This window comes from Delphinus delphis, chromosome 6, assembly GCF_949987515.2.
Source record: "Delphinus delphis chromosome 6, mDelDel1.2, whole genome shotgun sequence".
NCBI lineage: Eukaryota > Metazoa > Chordata > Mammalia > Artiodactyla > Delphinidae > Delphinus > Delphinus delphis.
The window spans coordinates 21,494,988-21,516,571 of NC_082688.1; the positions used below are offsets into that span (position 1 = coordinate 21,494,988).

Sequence of the window (21,584 nt, forward strand, 5' to 3'; positions counted from 1 at the left end):
ATTGGGTAGGATGTAGTTTTTTTTTTTTTTTTTTTGCAAAAAAATATTTGCTTGAAAGCAAAAAATGAGCCAATAGAAAGAACTGATGAAAGTCACAGAATCTAACGTAGAATATGAGTATAATGTATTGTACTAATGTAAAATTTTCAAAATTAAGAAACATGGTTCATGCAAACATACAATGAAAACTTATCTAAGATTTTATTTAACCAATTCATGAGGGACTCAGCAAGATGTTGACTTCAAAGGAGAACTAGTAAGATAATAAGGTTTAAAGGAAAATGTGAAGAACATATATGTATATATATTACATATATTGCAGTTAGGAATGATGAAATGAATTTGCTAATAGATGCAAAACTGGGTAACTGATTTATATCATATAAGACAAAATCTAATTAGGTTTATCTTATTTTTTATCTGGCAGAAATCACCCATATCTCTACTGGAAAAATTAACTTGCATTGCTATGGACAAGAATCTTTTGCATTATCATCAACTTTCTGCAAGTTAAATTTACCCCTACAGAGTTATAAATAGCCTAGTCAATAGAAAGTCCATCAAAGGTGCACAACCCTCTAGAATCAATCTCCAGAAGGGCTACTACACAACACCCAGCACCCCACTGAAAAGACACCCAGTAATCTCTTTTGCCCATTTCCAAATTTTGGATTTTTTTCCGACATCACCAATTAAAAAAAAAAAAATATATATATATATATATACTTATACACATATATACACAAATGTATTTAAATTTATTTATTTTTCAGGGGAGCATGGCAGAGAAGGAGAAGTATAGTTGGCTTAAAAATGTCTTGAATGTATTTTTTGTTGAAACAGTGACATGATTTCAAAGTTCATGGAGAGCGGAGCTTAACAAAGAAACTGTCTAAATAATAGGAGATAGTTTGCACTACCTGCACTGTCCATCTCCTGCTCCCCAAAGCAGGCTCTTATCTTTGCTGAGCAAAAAATAATTAGCAAGAAAGCCTGCTGCAAAAGGGCCTCGGAAGTGTATTTTTAACTTCTTTTTAAGGCTGCACAAGTGGAACCCTTATATGGGCGTGTTCATGGGTGGTTAGGGTTAGCGTGGGCTCAAGGCACAGAGAGAAAGCAAGTGAGGATATGGGTGAAGGAGTGGAAGGCTCTGCTCTTGGGGAGCCCTACAGACATCTCGAGCTGAAAGCCTTCAACCTGGAACTTATTTTTTCTCCCCCTGCAGCCTCTCTACCCTAACTTGCCACAATTCCCTTTGTGTTTCTGTCTCAGTGACTCCTGCCACCATCAACCCAGTTGCCCAAACCAAAAGTTTCGGTGACATCTGTAATTTCTCTTTCCTTGTCCACCACAGTCCACAGGCCATAAAATCCAGTGGATTCTACCCAATACCACTCTCATTTGCCACTTCTCTCCACACTCATTGTCAGTGCCCTGCTCCTGGACGTGTCCTCTCTTGTCTGGAGCCCTGAAGCAGCTCCAGGCCGTCGCCCTGCCTCCTCAGACCCAATCCCAATCCCACAGAGCCGACCCTGGGAGCCTTTCCTGATGAGGTCGCGCTTCTGAAAACCCCGTGACAGCTTCTGAGCAACCTCCTTGACATGCTTTATGAAGTCTTTATTTCCGCAGCTCACTGCCGCTCTCCAGCCGTCCGTTCCAATCTGAGGCGGTCCTGCTCGCCATGGCTAGAATACACTCTAGTCTGTCTCTTTGCTCACGCCTCTCACCGCTTAGACTCCTCTCCCGCGCCCTTCTCACTCTCAGGTCTTCGCTTACTTCTTCCTGAAGCCTCCCTGACGCCCCAAGCTGAGTGTCCTCGGAGCAGCAGGAAGTCCTGCCAGCTCTCTCGCCCCAGACGGTCTTGTCGCCTGGTCAAGCCTGTCGCCCCTGGGTGGCCTGGACTGGCGGCTTCTCGCCCTTGGAGCTCCAGCCACGTCGCCCGGCTCGCTTTCAGCTTCTAGAAGATTCCCGCTCCTTCTGCCCCTCACCCCTCTTCCTTTGCCACCCCGGGGGTGCCTCCCTGAGCTCCCGACCGCCTTGGATCCCGCGATCGTTCCACACACTTAGAGCACGGGAGACAGTTTCCTTCTGGCACAGTCCGGGACTCTACGTTCAGCTGTGTCACTAAGCCGGACCCGCAGCGTGTCCCCGGGCCCCCCGCGTACCCGGCGCGCAGCAGGGGGCACGGCCAGGTGAAGCCGCGAGTGGCTGAACGAGCGTCCCCCGTGGCGCGCGGGCCTGGCGGGGAGGAAGGGCCCGCGCACCGCCGCCGCCGCCGCTCCCCGGGACCCCGCGGAGCCCTCAGCTCCCTAGCTTGGCGCCGGAAGCGGCCCGCCCGGCCCCCTCCCCGGGGCGCCCGACGCCTTATCTCGGCGCCTTGGGGCCGCAGGAGGAGTCGCGGGCGCGCCGGGAGGGAGGCGGCGGCGGCGGCATGGCCCGGGGGCCCCGGGGCGCCGGCTTCCCGCCTGGGCGCCTGCTGTCGCTCCTGCCGCTGCTCAGCCTGGCCCTCGGCGTGCCCCGAACGCCGGGCGCGGACGGTGAGTGCAGGCGGGGAGCAGGCGCGGCGCGGGGTCGGGGGGCGGCGGCCCGGACTATGCCGGGCGCGCCCCGGACGCTCCCCCGCCCCTGGGCCGGGCTGGCGAGGAGCCTGGTAGCTGGGCGCAGGTGGGGATCGGAGGGCGGGGCTCCGAGAAGCGGGAGGGCCTCCCGGGCGGGCTTCTCCGCCTCAGGCCCGGTCCTGGGCTGCGGGAAACAAATGCGCAGCGGCCCGGCCCGCGCCCCCGGGGGACCTGGCACGAGTGGGGGCCGGGCGCGAGCGAGGGGAGAGGCTCTCTCCCCGCCAGGAGAGCCGCGCCCGGCGCGCGAGGGCGTGGAAGGGCGTTCCGCCTGCACTGTCACGCTTCCGGCCCGGCTGTGGCTTTTCCGCGACAAATTCTTGACCCGGAGCAGTTGTCTTTCTACCTTTTAATTTTTTCCCTTTGATGAAGAACCAGATGCTAATAGGGTGAGGAAGAAGTGTAAGGAAGTTTACGGGAATAAAGCAGTTATTAAGCCATTCATTCAACAGATGAATGGTCCTTGAATAGTTTCCCTGTGAAGGGTGTGAGGCCCTTGTGCTGGTCCTTACTGAGCTCATATTCTGCAGAAGACAGACAAGCAGATAAGCCATTTCTAGGCAGTTGGAGTAGTTTTTATTCCCCCTGCAGAACGCAGTGTTGAACGTGGTACGAGTTACGCAGAGGATTCAGACACGGAGGGAAGGTGGCATTTACTCAAATAACTGTAATAAAGGCAGAACGCCATCAGAGGCGTTCTGAGGTGGGTGGTCAGAGGAGGGAAAGACGACTTCTGACCAAGGGAATCTGGTGGCCTCATGGATGAGGTGACCTTTGAACTGGGCCAACAACGATTGGTAATATTTGGTTATGGGAAGAGGAGGAAAAGGCGTCCCAACTCAGAGCAGAGGGCACAGCAGCTCTCCGCAAATACGTGTAGAATTAATGAATTCCAGGTGGAGGGGACAAAGTGAGGAACCACACGAAGGCATGAAAGCATGGGGGCTGTGTTTCAGTTTGACTGGTATGTAGGAGGTGCGTGGGAAATGGGGGGCAGAAAAGCAGATTGGATTTAACCAGAAGGCAGAGTGTTGTGATTGGCAGACCAAGGCATTTAGACTTAGTTGTTCCTGGGCAGTGAGTAGCCATTGGAAATCACTGCAGCTTTTAGTACAGGGAGTGATGTAAAAGCTGGTATAAGAAAAGCTTCCAGCTTCCTTCATAAAATGAAACACTCCTCCTGTAGTGGATGGCAAATTCTGTGTAAGGAGATATGAGGGGACTTTGTGGCTCAGACTCCTGTTCCCCTCAATTCTCTTTACCTTGGGACTTTTACCATCACTGGACGGTGTTTTTCTTGACAGCCAAACCTCCTGGAGTGGCCATTTTTATCCATCAGATGCTCTGGTGGGCTTTCTAACTTCCTTCTCTAACTTGGTCTCCCACGGCAGTGTGCGTAAAGTTTGCAGATGCTTGGAGCCTATTTCAGAATCTTTGTGTTAAGACTGTAGCCTAGGAAACTGTCCACTGGGGTCCCATTGGCTTGCTGGCCTGAGATGGTTGAACAAAGTAACTACCTAAGACCATCCATCTGCAGCAGCTTAACGGCTGTGGGGTGAATTTTGGGAAATGGAAGCCAGGGTTACCTGGATGAGCCCCCTCTCCTTGTGCAGGCATTTTCCCATCATTTACAACTGTGTAGAACCTGGTTTGATTAAGGGCAGGTTTCCTTGCAGTGGTCAATGTGGGAACTGACTGGATGCTTAGGGCCATTGAGGAAGTTGTAATATCTGTTCTAGAAGTTCTGAGGCCGGAAGACTGGCCCCACAGTCATGACAGCAGGAGATGAGGACTGCATGTAGGTGATAAGGTAGAAAGGGAACTGGAAGGACTTAATGACAGATGTTAAGGTGCAAAGGAACAGAAAAGGGAAGTTGGAACACTAAGGGTTTAGGACTGGGTGACTTGGGTATATGGGTCTGTGGGAGGAGAAAAAAAGATTTTGGAAGAAAGATGCCTAGTTGTTTTGGAGATCCTGAATTCGAGGTAATGCTAGGACTTTCGGAGAGATGAAACCAACAGGGAGTTGAGACTGTGGACAGTAAGTGTGTGCAAATGATGGAGACTCGATGGTCACTTGAAGCCTTGAGGTTGATAAGAGTAAGAGGACCAAGGACAGATTCTTGGAAAGACTAAGTTCAGATGGTAGATGCACATGGAGGAGAAAGAGCAGTGGCCACATAGATTGGAGGAAGACCGGGCTAGTAGAGCATCAAGGAAACCAGGGGAAGGGGAGCCAAGTGAGTGGAGACTGAGAACAAGGCTTTGGATTTGGTGACTCTGTCAGTGGAAGCCAGAGCTAGCAGAGCACTGAGGGTGAGAGCCAGATGCAGAGGGCTCAAGTGAGTGCAGGACTTTGGCTGCAGAGTAGATATTCTTTAAAGAAGATAGAAGATAGAAGGAAAGAGAAGTTAGCATTCAGTTGGGCTGGCCAGGTCAGTGCAAGAAATTTTTTTGCTGGGGGAAGTGGTAAAGCAGACTCCGGCACGAATGAGGGGAATTATTGGGTAGAGGGAGAAACTGAAAATGGAAAAATAAAGGAGATATTTATTGGAGCAGGTCAGAAAGCAAAGTTGGTCTACAAGTGGGAAAGCTCGATAGGGAGAGGGGAGGGAAGGAGAAGAATGGAGAACAGCTCTTCCCTTCCCCCACAGCTAGCTACTTAGTGCTGTTCATTTTTCAAAAGCAGCCCAATTGTCCTCCCTCCTGGAGGCCCCTCTGTACTGTATTACATGGGCCACTACACACTTACTTATATACATACATATTTATAAGGTACCCTTGCTCTATACACTTACACCATATTGCAATGTAATTGTTTACTAGACTAAGAGCTCCTTGTGCGTAGGGACTGTGGCTTGTATTAGGAATCTGGTATGGAAATAAATGAAGACCACTCAAATGAGAAAAGGCTGTTTATTCAGAGCTTGCTCTAACAAAAGAGTCAGCGATCGTCATTGACATTTGTCAGAGACTCACAGGCAGGCCGGGGAGTGTAAAAACTTTACAGTGGAACAGAAAGGAAGGTTTCAGGTATGCCCGGGTTGGTTGGAGGATGTTGCCATTGGGAAGCTGGAGATAGCTTCTCTCTGACAGTAGGCATCTCGTGTGATTGGTTAGGGGAATGTATTTGGCTTTCTCTGATTGGTCCTAAGTTTGAAGCGTGGGCAAAAATTATGGAAGCTGTCCAATATTGATTAAATCCTGACCACTTGGGACTTATTGCTACAGAGGTTGTGGTTTGACTTCCTAGACCGATGGCTGCAGATTATGGGTCAGAGTTCTATTTTTATGTGTGGTCTGGGGTTGTCCATTTGCATATTCAGTCTCTCACGGTAACATTGCTGAATTACATTTAATTGTTATCCAACGCGTTTCAGGGAGGAGAGAGTGGGGGAGCCAAAGTCAGGTGGCCTGAGTGTGAGGGAAGGGTGAAGTGGTAGTTGGTAGAGCAGGAGGGTGTTGGTGGTGGGCACAGTGCCAAGCCCTAGGGGAACAGAGAGGTTAGGAATGGGCCAGGAGGGCTGGAACCAGTCAGTCCTGTTTCTTAACCTTTTCCTGGCATTGCTCTGAGTCTGGGAGCGGCTGGGGTTTGGGAAGGCCAGAGGGTGTGCAGAGGGCAGGCAGAGGCCTTGAGAGGCTTGGGGAGCGGTGGTAGAGAGGGTTGGGGAAGTTGTTGCTGTGTAAACTACACCTGACTTCCTGAATCGTGCATTCCATAGGCTTGGTCTTCACTCCGTCATCATGAATCATAGCAGCGTATTCCCTGTTCAGAGTGAGGAAGAGGAGGAAAGAAGGGAAATGGAGCGGGTGCGTGGTTTTGGAGTGACTTACAGTTGCTCAAAGTAATGTAGAAGGATTAGAGCCAATGAAGACGATCCCCGCCACGGCCTGTGTTCCCCCTCCAAAGACTTGGCCCTGAGCACATCCTCAGCTTCTGGTCAAATCCTAAAATGGGCTCCTAGGTCTCTGCAGCCAAAGGTGGCAAGAGGCCTATTGGCCTTAGCTCTGCAGAGGAGACAGGGGTGTTGAATCGCATGGATCTTAAAAAAAAAAAAGGTATTCAGCTTGCTCGAGAATGTGGGGCAGCCTGTTCATGTGTGACATTCAGGACATAAACCTAGGGTGTGGCTGCTTTGCTCAGAGCTCTAAAGCATTGACATTGGGGTGCTCGGCATGGGTTGGTTCCTAGTCTGGAGGCCAGGTGTGGGACCCCGTCTGCAAGCTGGTCTTGGTCAAACAGGAAAATGGTCAGAAGAGGGCAAAAGAGCAAAAGCAGCTGCGGGCTGATAACCGTTTTACACAAGGAAAGGTTCTGGGTTCCTGATGGGGAATGGCAGCCCAGGGTTGGGGAGGAGAAGGGGACTGGATGATGGTTCCCATTGCCCCACAAGGATTATACTGCTTGAAAGAGTAGAGTGCTCTCTGTCTTGGCAGATTTTTATTTTATTTTATTTTTTATTATTATTTGAAAAATATTTTATTTATTTTCATTTCAGATGCATCGTGTCAGTTGCGGCATGCGGGATCTTTCGTTGTGGTGCGCAGGGTCCTCCTTGCAGTGTGTGGGCTTCTCTCTAGTTGTGGTGGGCAGGCTCAGTAGTTGTGGCACAGGCTTGGTTGCCGCACAGCATGTGGGATCTTAGTTCCCTAACCAGGGGTGGAACCCACGTCCCCTGCATTGGAAGGCGGATTCTTTACCACTGGACCACCACAGAAGTCCTTTGGCAGATTTTTTTTTTTTTTTTTTTTTTTTTTTTTTTGCGGTGCGCGGGCCTCTCATTGCTGTGGCCTCTCCTGTTGCGGAGCACAGGCTCCGGACGCGCAGGCTCAGTGGCCATGGCTCACGGGCCCAGCCGCTCCACGGCATATGGGATCTTCCCAGACCGGGGCACGAACCCGTGTCCCCTGCATTGGCAGGCGGACTCTCAACCACTGTGCCACCAGGGAAGCCCCTTTGGCAGATTTTTAAAGCACAGGCTATGTTTTTGTTTTTTTCTGTGAGGGATGTTGGAGAGGAGGTCTCTCAGGTTCCTTCTGTTTCTGGAATTTGATGCTGTCTCTTACAAGCAATGCAATTTTCCATAGTGTTGCAGAAGACTTGGGAATGCTTTCTCTTCCTGAGCTTTGCGCCCCTTTGCTTATTTCCTCAGGTCATTGGATCTGTTTCCACATGTCTCCACGAGTTTGAGAGACAGGGTCTCAGGAAGGCTGTGCAGTGGGCTTGTTTGGTCTGACCGTGAATGGCTGGGGATGAGATTAAGATTTGAATTCAAGCACTCTATTTGTGCTTTTAACACTTCCTTCTTCCCTTGACAGTGGACAAAATCTCTTCACTGTTTTGTCACAGTAGCTGCTGTTATTTCAAGAGTGCATGTAAGTTGTTGCTTGAGTATTGAAATACAGAGCGAGAGGAGCAGTCTCAGGCTGGCAGCCTCCACTCCATCCTGATGTCGAGGTTTACGTGGTGTGCGGGGGAGGGGAGGGAGGGGTGAGCAGGGCTGAAAGGGTGAGGAAGCTGAATTTGCAACTTCTGAGTCAGGTATTACCCAGAAGGCTGGGAGGATGTGGAGGAAGCAAGGAGTGATCATGGAAATGAAGGTATTATGGTTCCCAGAATATCAGCCCCATGAATGGTTGGGCATCTGTCCACACAGTGATGTTGCTTTGGGTTTTTGCATCAATGCAGCTCTCCATCACTCTCTTCATTAGTATAACTGGGAGCTGGCTAGCTGTCAGTACCTTCATTTACTCATTAACAAAGAGCTGTTGAGTGGTTGTATTAATAATGTCTCACATTCTAATTGCTTTATGCGTATTAACTCATTTACTCTTTAATCCTCAAAACAACCATATGAGGTAGGTTTATTATCATCCTCATATTACAGATTTACAGGAAACGGAGGCACAGAGATTATCAAGGATTACCCAGCTAGCAAGTGGCCAAGCTAGGATTGTAGCCCAAGTGATCTCTCTCTCTCTCAACCCCGCTCTGAACCAGTGTGTCTCCTACCAGGCACTGCATCATCCATGACTTGTTTCTAACAACAATAACAATATCTATGGAAAGAGACATAGATATTCATGTAAATTAGCTCTTTGTCTAGTGCTTTGAGCTCATACAGCATTTATATTTCTCATTTAATCTTCGCAACACGATCTCCGTCTTACAGATTAAAACCAGAGCTCTGACAGTTTCATTTGCCTTCGATCACATAGTTAGGGAACAAGAGAGAAGACTCCAACCGAGGTCGAGACACCAAAACCTGCCTGGTCCTCTCATTGTTGGATGTGGATTTAGCTGGCTTAGTCACTACAGGGTAGAGAAGGGAAGTGAATCTAGGAGCAACCCTCAGCTGGGGGACACAGTAAGAGTAACAAAGAGTACTTGTCAGGCTTCTCCTCCTAGATTTTTGGAGTCCGCACTCTCCTGTTTCTCTGCCAGTAATTCTAGGCATCCCTAGGGCAAGGGGAAGAGGGGGATCCCTCGCCCCTGTAGTAGTCCGCTCAGTTACTGTGTGGCAGCCACCTCTCTGCTCTCCTGAGCAGAATCTGCTGAAGACAGAAGTCAAGTCATCCTTGACTCGGATGTGAAGCTGCTGCCTGACACAGTTCCACCCCCAGGTTATAAGGAAGGCACAGTGGTCTTGACACAGGCCTGGAGAATTCTTCTCCATTGGGTTATTCTCTCTGTCACGTTGGCCCCATAGCTATGCTGTGCCTCAGTCTAGACTTGGTGAAAGATGTCTTCGATATTACCTTTTCTTTCCCCAGGATTCTGACGTAAGTCCTTGAGACTGAGGGAGACTTTCAGTGTTGCTGGTAGTGCGGTGCATCTGGGAATCTCCTTAGAAATGCAGATTCCCAGGCCCCACTCACACCTACTGAATCAAACTCTCTGGGGATTCTGTTTTAACAAGCTCTCCAAGTAGGGTGATCAACTGTCTTGGTTTGCACCGAACTGAGGGGTTTCCTGGGCAGGGGACTTTTAGTATTAAAACTGGGTTGAACTGGTTACTCTGTCTCCAGTGATTCTGTGTGTGTGTGTGTGTGTGTGTGTGTGAGAGAGACAACAGATGTTTATTGTTTTAAGTTGCTAAGTTTTGGAGTAATTCATTAAGTAGCAGTAAAAAACTATAAACTAGAAAGGAATAAATATGTAATTAATGTCTGCAAAATTTACAATTGTTGCAAAATTGCTTTGTAGACTAGTTGTATACATTTATGCTCTTCTCCAGTGATTCTTAACTGAGCTTTTGACCAATGGACACTATTGTGTGGTCAGATGCAGCCCCCAACCCCACCCCAGCCCCTGCCTTTCCTTATATTGAGGTTGTGCTTCCTACCCCCCTTTTTTTTCCCCCAGAAGACAACTTTGTCCCTCAAGCAGTTAGAACTCAGAGGACCTCCCTACTAGGCCCTGCAGACTGGGCTAATCATGGCTGAACAAGAAGCTTCTTGTTCCCTCTACCTCTGGAAACCACTTTCTCTTCTGCGAGTGGTCTGGGAAGCCTTTGGTAGACTGGCACACATCTTGTCTTCTTCGCCAGTATGGGAAACAAACATTTATTGAGGGTTTCCCTGGTGGTGCAGTGGTTGAGAGTCCGCGCCCTGATCCGGGAAGATCCCACATGCCGTGGAGCGGCTGGGCCCGTGGGCCGTGGCCGCTGGGCCTGCGTGTCCGGAGCCTGTGCTCCGCAACGGGGGAGGCCGCGGCGGTGAGAGGCCCGTGTACCGCAAAAAAGCAAAACAAAACAGAACAAAAAAACATTTATTGAGCCAAACATGACAGGTACTGTCCTTGGGGCTACACTTATGCTAAATTATTCCTAATTGGTCATTAAAACATGCACCCTAAGAATGAAGTGTCAGAACATTAGAGGGAAAGGACTTCAGGGGCCCTTGAATCCCTGCTACTCAAAATGTAGTCCACATGGCAGCTTGTTAGAAATGCAAAATATAGGGTCTCACCCCAGACCAACTGAATCAGAGCCTGTGCTTTAACAAGATCAGAGCCTGTGGGTGGTACTACTTTGCTTCTTAATATTTCGTGTTTATTACATTCTTTCAACAGTTACATGAAGTAATCATTTTCTATCTAATGTTAGTTTCTGGAACTGGATGGATATAAAAATGCTGCCATCTTTATAAAGATAAGTATTCCATATAGGAAAAACATCAAACATCTTATCATTTTATTATTTCATTAGTATAGTGTTTGTGTCAATAGAAAAAAAGAATACAGATACATACATATGTATGTATAACCGAATCACTTTGCTGTACACCTGAAACTAACATAATACTGTAAATCAACTATACTTAAAAAAGAAAAGTTTAGTGTATATATCTATTATGGTACTCCCCACACACACTGGGGTGAGTGGCCATCATTATATGGTTGACCACAGCTGGGTTTGTGGAGGTGACCCAGGACCCATTATTTAGAAGGTATTTCCAGGATTTTGGTTGCAGGTGATTATGGATTGACAGTGTCCTTATGGTACTGTTTTAAAATGTCGTGTATTAAAATGTTAAAATGGTTAAATAAATTTACCCCATCTTGGTGGACATTTAGTACGGAGACTCATTCTCCCTTCAGCTCTGTCTGTTGCCCCTATAATCAGGAGCCTTCCTGATCTGTTTTCTCCAGGTTGTAAAACTCCATCTTATGCCAGGGTGAGTTAGGGGATCTGAGCATCTAACTACTCCTCCATATTTTCAACTTGTTGCTTAACTCTCAGCCCCTACCCTTCATGCTTGCCTTCTGGGGTGCTAAGTGACTCCATTCCTGAGCCTTTCAAGTTGGCTTTTATTTACGTTTTAAATTTTATTTTAATTAATGTCCCCTCCCTCCCTCCCTCCCTCCCTCCCTTCTTTCCTTCCTTCCTTTCTTCCTTTCTTTGCTTCCTTCCTTCCTTGGCTTTTACTTCTTCCTCTCAGGCAGTTCCCATATGTCCATCTCTTTCATCTTCTGAAATATTGTCAACATCCTTGTCTGCTGTCCTCTTCTCTCCCAGAGTTTATACCTTTCTGGTCCTTGATTTCATTTTTAAATTTTTGGTGAGGGTTGCAGGTGTATTAAATCTGCTGTGTTTAACTGGAAGTCTTTCATTTGTACTTTAAAAGAAATTGTTATGTACTTTTTGTTACAAGCTCTTTCTTATTCCTAATGTTGTATGTTTGTATATACCCTTGTTTTCCTTCACTGGTCTTGAGTTTTGACTACTGGTCTTTATGATGCACTGACTTTGGCAAAAGTTTTTTGTTTTTCCAATGAATTTGAATATATTTTCTAATTAACATCTTTTTAATCTTTACTGAGTCCTAACCACCCCCCTCTTAAGCCCCCATTTTGTTTTTTTCCTTTTTTTCAAGCTTCTTGTATTAAAATTTTAGTTTCCCCCATTCCCCCAGCCGCCTGCTTTTCTTTCTCTCTTTTAAAATATAAAAACATGTCAAACTCAAATTTTCTGGTGTAGATAAGCTTTTATGTCTGGTATTAAACATTTCAATGTTGATATCCTCTTTGCCCCAAGAATTATTTAGGAGAGTGTTCTGTAGTTTCCAAGTAGGTTTTCTTTTGGGAATGCAAGTCTTATGTTTTATTTTGTAGTTTTATTACATTATTACATGGTAGTCAGTATGACCTCTATAATTTCTACTTTTTTGAAACTTGTTGCATTTTTCTTTATGGTCTGGGATATAATAAATTTTGTAAATATCCTATGGTTAATTTAGTATTAGTGATAAGCATTGTCTCATTTTTGTGTTATATTTTGTTTTAAAAAAAATAAAGTGGGCTTCCCTGGTGGCACAGTGGTTGAGAGTCCGCCTGCCGATGCAGGGGACACGGGTTCGTGCCCCGGTCCAGGAAGATCCCACAAGCCACGGAGCGGCTGGACCCGTGAGCCATGGCCACTGAGCCTGTGCATCCGGAGCCTGTGCTCCGCAACGGGAGAGGCCACAACAGTGAGAGGCCTGCGTACAGCAAAAAAAAAACAACAAAAAAAAAACAAAACCAAGCGTGGTTAAGAGAATTTATATATATCCCTTTCTCAGTTGGTTTCATGCCTAGAGCAGCCTGAGACCTAAGTCTTTATTACCTGGGTGGTAATGGGGCCAAGACTAAGATGAAATTCCATGCTGATATGTTCTCCTTACTAGGCCACGCCTGATATTACAGACACTGGGAGTGCAGCACAGTATCCCACATAGCCTCGGGTAGAAATTCGTGTTTGATCTTGGGCCATGTATCACCATCTGGTAGATTTGAATGTTTCAGGAATTTTAGCCCCAAACATTTTTGCTGCTTATCTAAATAATTGGGATCTGGTCATCCTGCTGGGACCTGGCTGTTATTTCACTGACATTTTAAACACATTCACCACTGTTTCCTTATAAGGAAAATGCATAGGGCAATAGACGAGTTCTTCTTCCTTCCATTTGCTTTTTAAGTTGTAGGCCGTAGGACTGCAGTTTCCTTTATCCAGTTGGTCAATAAAAATACACTGAATGTTTATACCATGCCATAATGATGTATGGGCAAATGACATAATCCCTGTCCTTGAGACGCTCATTCATAATAGCAAGCTGGGAAGACAGAGGTGGAATAGAATATACTGACAAATTAATATGGTTGATATGGAAATGTACAAGTGTTAGGGGCGCACAGAGGAAGATTTAATTTTCCTCAAGAATGGAGGAATGCGGAAGACCTTAGGGAGAGTGTGATGATTAAACTGGGTCTTGAAATAGGAACAGGTGCTAGTTGGACAGAGAAGGAAAGATAGGCATTCTAGACGAAGGGAGCATCGTGACTATGGCATGACATAAGACAGTGGATAGCATGTATGTATGGGAAGGAGTAGCTGGCCTCTTGCCTGGAGAACACTGTGTGTATTTGGGTTTGGGAGCAGTGAGGCTGCAGGAGTTAGTCTGGGGTTAGACGGAAAAGAGCATTGATTGCCAGGTAGAGGGATTTGCACTTTACTCCATGGGCAATGGGTAGCTAAGAATGGGATAAGGTCTACCCTTCATAATTTTGGTACTCAAATTTTGGTTCTCCATTTTAACTGTTTATTACCCAAAATGTGACTCACCTAGAGTAGGTGATTGAAATGTTCTTTTCCTGATATATATAATTTATGATTCAGCTTTAGATGTCTGTGCCACTTGCCATGAACATGCTACCTGCTTGCAAAGAGGAGGGAAGAAGATGTGTATTTGCAAATACGGATTTGTGGGCAATGGGAGGACTCAATGTATTGGTAAGTTCTGAATCCTGGGTTAAGTTGAAAAGTTGAGTCAAGAAACAAGATTCTCTAGAGTTAAAGAGTTGATGTCCTTGGGGGGAAAACATTATTTTGTTCATGTGTTTTTATTACAAGAAGTTTTGTCAATTATAATAAGTCTTTGTTTTAGTGTTGGGATGTATCCTTTCTCTAGCGTTTCCAAGGAATTATCCCTCATGTTAGAGGTCATTGAACTTGAATCTCTGGAAACTCTCTGACCTGACACAGATTTGAAATCTGTTTTAACTCTTGAGTTTAACTTAACAACTCGAGTGAGTATTGCAGTTTTTAATTTCTCTAGTTGTTTTGATAGGAAACTATTTAGTACCGTGGGGAAAAACAAAACACAGTTGCCAACGTTTTGGCTGATTAGTGAAATACTGTTGCTTTGAGTCTCATGTCTACCAGGATCCATCCTCCAAATTTTTTGTAGCTGTGACCCTTTAGGGTCTTGGATGACTTAAAGAAATACAGACACCTTTGGGCTAGAAACATCTGGGATAATTTTTTGTCTCATAGCATTCACCATGCCGTGAGAGTCAGACAATATCCAGGTTCAAGCCCCATTCAGAGAGAGGGAGAGTTTCATAGTAACTTTGTAGTAGTGAATGTTAAGATAATCACAGTTTCCTCCCAGCAGCCATGTTACCTGCAGTAAAAATATGGATAGTTTTGCCTTGTAGCTGTGGATTGACGGTATATACGGCCTTGTTGTGGTATCTTTGTTTTTGTTTTGTTTTGTTTTTCCTCCCTAAAGAAAAATGGCAATTAAGTCCTGAGTTTAAAAAGCCATATTCTACTTCACAGGTACACGTTTTCACAATCACACACCATTGCCCGTTCCCGCAGGCTGGAGTTGGGCCTTCTCTCTTTAGAATTCTGCCCATAAGATTCTTCCCCCACTGCTTACGAGCAGGTGCTTGGAAATGAAGTTGGGATTGGGGAGCACGGACAAGGCTTTTCTACTCCCTCCCCTACTGAAGTCCTCCTTTCGTGAAAGCTCACTGCAATCTTGATTGTTCTTTGACTTCTGAGCAATAGAAATGTCTCTGAGTGGGTGGAGGGGGCTTTATTAATTTATGTGGTACTTGCTCCCAAACACTACACACTGCATATCCCAGTACTTGGCCTGATGAGACCATGCCGTAGGTTACAGGTAAGATCATAGGTGTGCCAGAGGTGCTATAACATGGTATTATGTCAAGGGACCTAAGAATTCTAGAATCTCATACAAACACAGATGTCCCTTCTGATGAAGTCTGCAGGGGAGATACGCCTCAGAAACAATGGCAAAGGACAGGAATATTCCATCTTATGCACAGGTGGACTTGTATCTGAAACCCCCGTGCCCTGCTCAGTAAGCTGGACTGACTGGACACTTGGCCTGGCAATGCCTTGAGGGTCTGTTCTGCTAGTCTGAGCTCTCATGCAGATCTTACCACAGATGGTTTTAATGATGAATAGTGTTCCAGGTTTAATTAAATTAAAAAAAAGATAATATAAGAAAAATGAAAAAAATAAAACCCTACCAGATTTTGAGTGGGGCTGGCGGGGGGCAGGGGGGGTTGGCTCTTGAGTTAGCAGGAATGGAGTGCAATTGTGGGAGGTGACTAAACTGCTTTGAGGGAACCAGTAGTGGAATAAAACACTAAATAACAGACAAGAAAACTCCAGTTCCTAAGTTGATGATATCCCCCCGCCAAAAAACTAGCTGGTTAGATCAGCTCTCAAAGGATGCAAAAGAAATTGGTCACAGGAGTTTCCTCTGATGGTAGAGGCTAGGGCAGAGTCAGCAAACTGGAGCTTGGGGGCCGAACTTCACTGCTGCCTGTTTTTCATTACTAATTTGTTTACTGATTGTCTGGGACTGCTTTTGTGCTCCAAAGTATGCATGAGTAGTTGCAATTGGAGACCTATGACTGGCCTTTGACAGAAAATGTTTGCTGACCCCTGGGCTGGAGGACAGAGATGGGAGGGAGGTTTACTTTCATTTTACATTGATGTCAAATTGTTGAATTAGAAATACTCGGGGCAGGTTCTGTGGTCTCAACCAGCATCCCATGTTCCAGCCCCTCCTCACTGGGTGATTAACATTATTTATATGCATCACTGACGATTAGCAGGAGCTGCTTCTGCCTCAACATTAGCCCTGCCCCTGGGTGAGGCTTGAGCACTAATTCCATTGTGTCTCCTGGTAACTCAGAAGTAACAAATTTTCCAGTTAATCATTGGATGTAAAATCATCCTACTCTGGTTTTTGTTAAAAAAAAAAAAAAAAAAGCAAGAGAATGGTTGGGCTGGAAAAGTGGGATTCTGTTGGATTTGTTTTCCCAGGCCTATGACAAGATCTTTTTAAGTGTGGAGAAGTTCAAAAAGCATTCCCTTCTCCCAATCTTCAAATAAGATGGACTATCAGATTGAGATGTTGGGTTTCTCTTGTGGTTTTGTAATACACCTGGTGCAAGACTACGAGGGGCCCGTGTCCTGTAGTCTGAGAAGCATAGTGAGAGGAGAAGAGGCTGGGGAAATAGATCTTTCTGCTGTTGTCACAGAATATTGATTCTCAAGTCCATAACGCAGGAGAACATTCTGGGTGATTGATCGTGGTATGGATTGACAGCCCTTTCTGTGCGTTGTCTCAATGTATCAACAGATAAAAATGAGTGCCAGTTCGGAGCCACTGTCGTCTGTGGGAACCACACATCTTGTCACAATACACTTGGAGGATTTTATTGCATTTGCCTAGAAGGATATCGAGCCACAAACAACAACAAGGTGTTCATCCCCAATGACGGCACCTTTTGCACAGGTACTCGGGAAGGGGGCTGCAGTGATGGCAACATGGTGACGGCAGGACGATACCTGGTACCTGGGATGTGGAGGAGGGCGAGGGTGGAGACAGGACATAGTGTGATTTAAGGGAGGGACTCTCCTTTGTCTATGAGGGAAATTTGGACTTGGACTGAGTATTAGTTCATATTAGGGAATTATTGTTCACTTTGTTAGAGGGAATAACTGTACTGGGGTATTTAGGATAATATTCTTATTTTGGGAGCTACATGCTGAAGTACCTAGGGGTGTTATTATGAAGTATCTAGTGTTATTTTATCTGTAAGGTACTTTAAATGGCAAAATGTGAACGATTGTTGAATCTTGAGGGTAGGGGTGGCACTAGGGGAGACTGTAATATTCTTTTTCTTGTTCTGTGTGTTTGAAAAGTTTTATAACAAACAACAAGGGGGGGCTCTCCGAGATGGTATGCCATCTGCAGTTTCCTTGGAGTGACTCTGGTACCCGCCAGCTCTGTGCACATTGCCCACGGGGTGGGCCCTGTGATACAGCGGCATGCTGCACCTGTTAGGGATGCAGGCTTGTCTCCTGGAGGAATAAGTTGGGTGAGGAGTGAATACGTCGAGCTTTTAGGATCTCAGTAGCTTTGAAGGTCAGATTTTGGGCATATGTTGGTCAAATACAAGGGGTGGGCAAAACCCTCCTAATTTTCAGTAGCTCCTGTATTATCTGAACTCTATTTACAGCCTGTCATGATAATATAGCTCTTAGGTTTTCTAAGAAAATCTTTGAACAGTAATGAAGAGGAAAGGCAGGAAAAGACTCCTGGTTCTAAGATGGCTTTGCATAGTCTTAATGACTCTCCTTAAAAGCTTTGTGATATTTAAAGGTTTGGGGGAGAAAAAAAGAGAGAGGAGAGCATTTTTTATCTTTGGTTTTGATGCTCAGATTCATTCTCCCTCTTGACCTGTACCAAGGTAAAAATCCCTCCAAGGGAACATTTGATTTATTCTTGGCACGACGAATGAACACATTCCCTCAAAGAAAACATTTTACAATACCTTGTTGTTTTAGGTAGCAAATTACTTGCTACATGATTGCAGAAGTGCAGTGTTGCAGATTTAAATTAGGTGCCTTAAAAAAAAAAAGATACTAATTAAAAAATAAAACAACCTCGGCACTTCCCTGGTGGTCCAGCGGTTAGCACTCTGTGCTCCCAACCCAGGGGGCCCGGTTCGATTCCCGGTCAGGGAACTAGATCCTGCATGCTGCAACTAAGAGCCCACATGCTGCAAGGAAGATCCTGCTCAGGGCAACCAAGATCCTGTGTGCCGCAACTAAGACCTGGCGCAGCCAAATAAATAAATATTAAAAAAAACAACCCCTTGGTCTTCCCTGGTGGCGCAGTGGTTGAGAATCCGCCTGCCGATGCAGGGGACATGGGTTCGAGCCCCGGTCCGGGAAGGTCGCACATGCCGCGGAGCGGCTGGGCCCGTGAGCCATGGCCGCTGAGCCTATGCGTCCGGAGCCTGTGCTCCGCAACAGGAGAGGCCACAACAGTGAGAGGCCCGCGTACCGCAAAAAACAAAAACAAAAACAAACAAACAAAAACAACCCTTACAAGATGATGATCTGGTGTTCAGTTCATTCAATATATTTACATTTTTCATGCGCTTTCTATGTGCCAAGGTTATGCTAGTGGGAGGTGACGGCAGACAGCTACTTTCGTATCAAGTGTTAGTCATAGGTAAGCAAAGGGCGCTTTCCAGAATCCAGAATCTGTGGGGGCACTTACCTTGGAAGTGGGTGAGAGACTGGAGGACATGATACCTGAAATTGTGTTTTCAAGGCTGTGGGAGTTTGACAGGAAAAACTTTTGTAACTGTATATATCAGTATAGTTTCCCAGAATGCTTTCTGTTTTTAAAAAGGTAGGAAGAAGAAGAAGAAGAGAGAAATATTTTATGCAAGATCCAAAGAGATGTCAGCCTAGGAAGAACCAATCTTCCTGGAATAAAATCCTGATCTAGGCTCTGCTTCTGTTTATTCTACTCCTTGTAATTATTTAGTGACCTTCCCCTTCTTAAAAAAAACAGAAAATTGAGCTATAGTTCACAAACCATAAAATCTACCCCTTTGAAGGGTACAGTTCAGTTGTTTTCAGTATAATTCACAAAGCTGTGCAATAATCTCCACCATCTAGTTTTAGAACATCTCATTAACACCAAAAAGAAGTCCCATATCCATTGGCCGTTATCCCCATGACCTTTTTTTTTTTTGAGGTCCCCATTTACCACTTTGTAAAAGCTGAGTGATGACTTTTCCTGATGACACTGAGTTTCTTCCATAATCACAGTTGCCACAGAAACATCAGTGTCTTTAGGTGGGGCAGAAGCTTAGCAAGTTTTGGGGTATCAGCAGTTATCCAGTGCTTGCCTGGAACCAGAAGATTGTGAATCCTAGTTGTTGAATTCTGAGACATCCTGGGACCTGGTGTTTACTGTACTCTGCAGGGTTCAAGTCAAGTTCAGGAGCTTGTTGCAGGTAGGCCTCTGGAGGTCACTGTGTATAGATGAGGAATGAGTTGCAGGGGTTCTAGTGCTGGAGAACCTGCAGATGTTCTGGCCCCCAGGCTGCCCCCGGAATGACTCCTGGCGATCATGGGAACTTTGCTATGAGCCATAACCCAGAGGAAGAAGCTCTGTGGTACTTGTGGTGTGAGGGCATTCCAGAATGCCAGAGGCCTTGACAAACATGCCATTGTCCCTCTTTGGTAGTGATGGGGCCATGCCTGAGTTCCTCCTGCAGTTTATCATCTCCCACACTTTACTCTCGCCTCTTCCCTGCCTTTTGACTTGAGTGGGTCAAGAGTAAGTGGAGACGGACTTCCCTGGTGGTCCAGTGGGTTGGAATCCGTGCTCCCAATGCAGGGGGCCCTGGTTCGGTTCCTGGTCAGGGAACTAGATCCCACGTGCATGCCGCAACTGAGAAGCCCGCATACCACAACTAAAGATCCTGCATGCCGCAACTAAGACCCGGTGCAGCCCAAATAAATAAATAAATAAAAGAGTAAGTGGAGAGAGATGAGACTGATGTGAAAATAAGGCTCAGGGCTGTCATCTCTCTACCAGCATGACTCCAGATAGGCATGGCCCTGGTGTGTGTGCCAAATAGGCATTGACCCCAGCGTTCAGGGTCTGCTGAAAACTGCAAAATACTCTTTCTGTGCCTTTGAATTCCCCAGCTCTTGGGAATCCATCTTGGCTCTATTGACAACAGCAACGTTCTTTTTCATAAGCTCATTTCCTGCAGTATAAGGGCCTAATGCCATTTCTTCTAGAGAAATGTAACAGCACTTCAGCTTTGGCTGAGAAATGAGAAAAATGGGGGTTGGGTGTGGGGGGGGGGAAAGAACCTGGAGGGAGTGAATGCTTTGCTTTGCCATTTGTCATCTCCTGGAACCTGCTGCCCCAAACCTGCATCCCATAGGTCTGCCCATGGTGAAGTAAACACCTTCATTCCTACACGTAAATCACTACCACAACTGAGACCAGTGTAGTCTGTTGGTGTCTCTCGCAGGTCAGGAGCCTTGTTTTCCATGTGAGCCTCTGCCCACAAGCTTCTCAGCTGCCCTATTGTTTCGGGTCCCGGAGCAGCCTGCTGTGGTCTCAGACACAAATGCTCAGCCCCATCGAGATGCTGCTTGCTCGACGTGGGCTGTGCTCCCTAGCCTTGCAGCCGTCCTGAGATTTCTCCCAGTGCTGTCTCCAACAGAACTTTGCTGCCCAAATCCCAATCCTTTGTTGTAGCTGGATTTATCCCTAGAGTCATGCTTTACCACTCTGGAAGAAAGAAGAAGCCAGGAAGGATAAACCCAAGGGAAAAATCACACTGGGGAGGTGTTGCTCGCTACTGCCCAGAGCAGTGCTCATAGCCATCAGCTCCTTGCCTTACTCCCTGTGGAATCCCCTGCCTCCTGCTTAGGTCTCCAACTGTGGTGGGTGACGGCCTCAGACCCCTGCTACTGCCCCAGTGCCTTGGAAGGAGAGGCCAAAGATTCTCAATCAAAAGGTGGTTAAAACAAAGCTCCGTCCCCCCAAATGCCAGAGGCCTTGACTAAGGCACCATTGTCACTCTTGGGGAGTGATGGGGCCGTGCCTGAGCTCCCCCTACAGGTTAACATCTCCCACCCTTTACTCTTGCCTCTTACTCGCTCAAGCCTCAGGATATAGATAACCCAGGTTCTTTCCAAAGGCCCTGCTGAGTATAGTAAAATATATACACAGGGTTCTTTTTTACTCTATTAATTTAAAGTTTTGGGAGGAGTAATAGGGACAGGAGCTGGGCTTAAGTTTATTTTTGAACAACTGTCTGTAAAGTAGGCTTTCCTAAGCAAACTATCAATATTAGCAAGATTGTGAAGGAGGTGCTTAGCCCTTTAAGTTCAGGCTCTTTGTTCATGGCCAGTGCATCTCTGAGCATGAATATGTTTTTTTTTTTTAATATTTATTTATTTATTTTGGCTGCACCAGGTCTTAGTTGCACGGCACGTGGGATCTTTAGCTGGGCATGTGGGATCTAGTTCCCCAACCAGGGATCGAACCTGGGACGCCTGCGTTGGGAGCCCGCTGTCTTACCCACTGGACCACCAGGGAAGTCCCCATGAATATGGTTTGAAAATGGTTTTCCACTTATTCAGCTACTGTTTTTGCAAAAGTTATGTGTCAAGAAAGGATGGAGCTGTTACCCTAGGATGAAGCTCTGGAACAGAGTCTGGGTGAATGGGTCATTTACTTCTTTTTTTTTAAAATTGAAGTATAGTTGATTTACAATGTTAGTGTTAGTTTCAAGTGTACAGCAAAGTGATTCAGTTATATATATAACTT

The 21,584-nt window shown here is 46.2% G+C and overlaps 1 protein-coding gene across 6 annotated transcripts in view; it reads left to right on the forward strand.

Moving 5' to 3' along the window:
• The first annotated feature begins 785 nt into the window (after positions 1–785).
• SUSD1 (sushi domain containing 1) overlaps positions 786–21,584 on the forward strand; it is a 142,786-nt gene continuing 121,987 nt past the window's right edge. For 4 of the 6 annotated variants that reach the window (XM_060014327.1, XM_060014325.1, XM_060014324.1 and 1 more), the window contains exons 1-3: positions 3,382–3,579; positions 13,772–13,885; positions 16,563–16,718. In XM_060014327.1, the coding sequence (XP_059870310.1) occupies positions 3,426–3,579; positions 13,772–13,885; positions 16,563–16,718 (424 nt within the window). In that variant the 5' untranslated portion in view covers positions 3,382–3,425. Of the gene's footprint in view, positions 2,538–3,381; positions 3,591–13,771; positions 13,886–16,562; positions 16,719–21,584 lie in introns of those variants that run through there. The other 2 variants (XM_060014326.1, XM_060014328.1) reach the window with 2 other exon arrangements.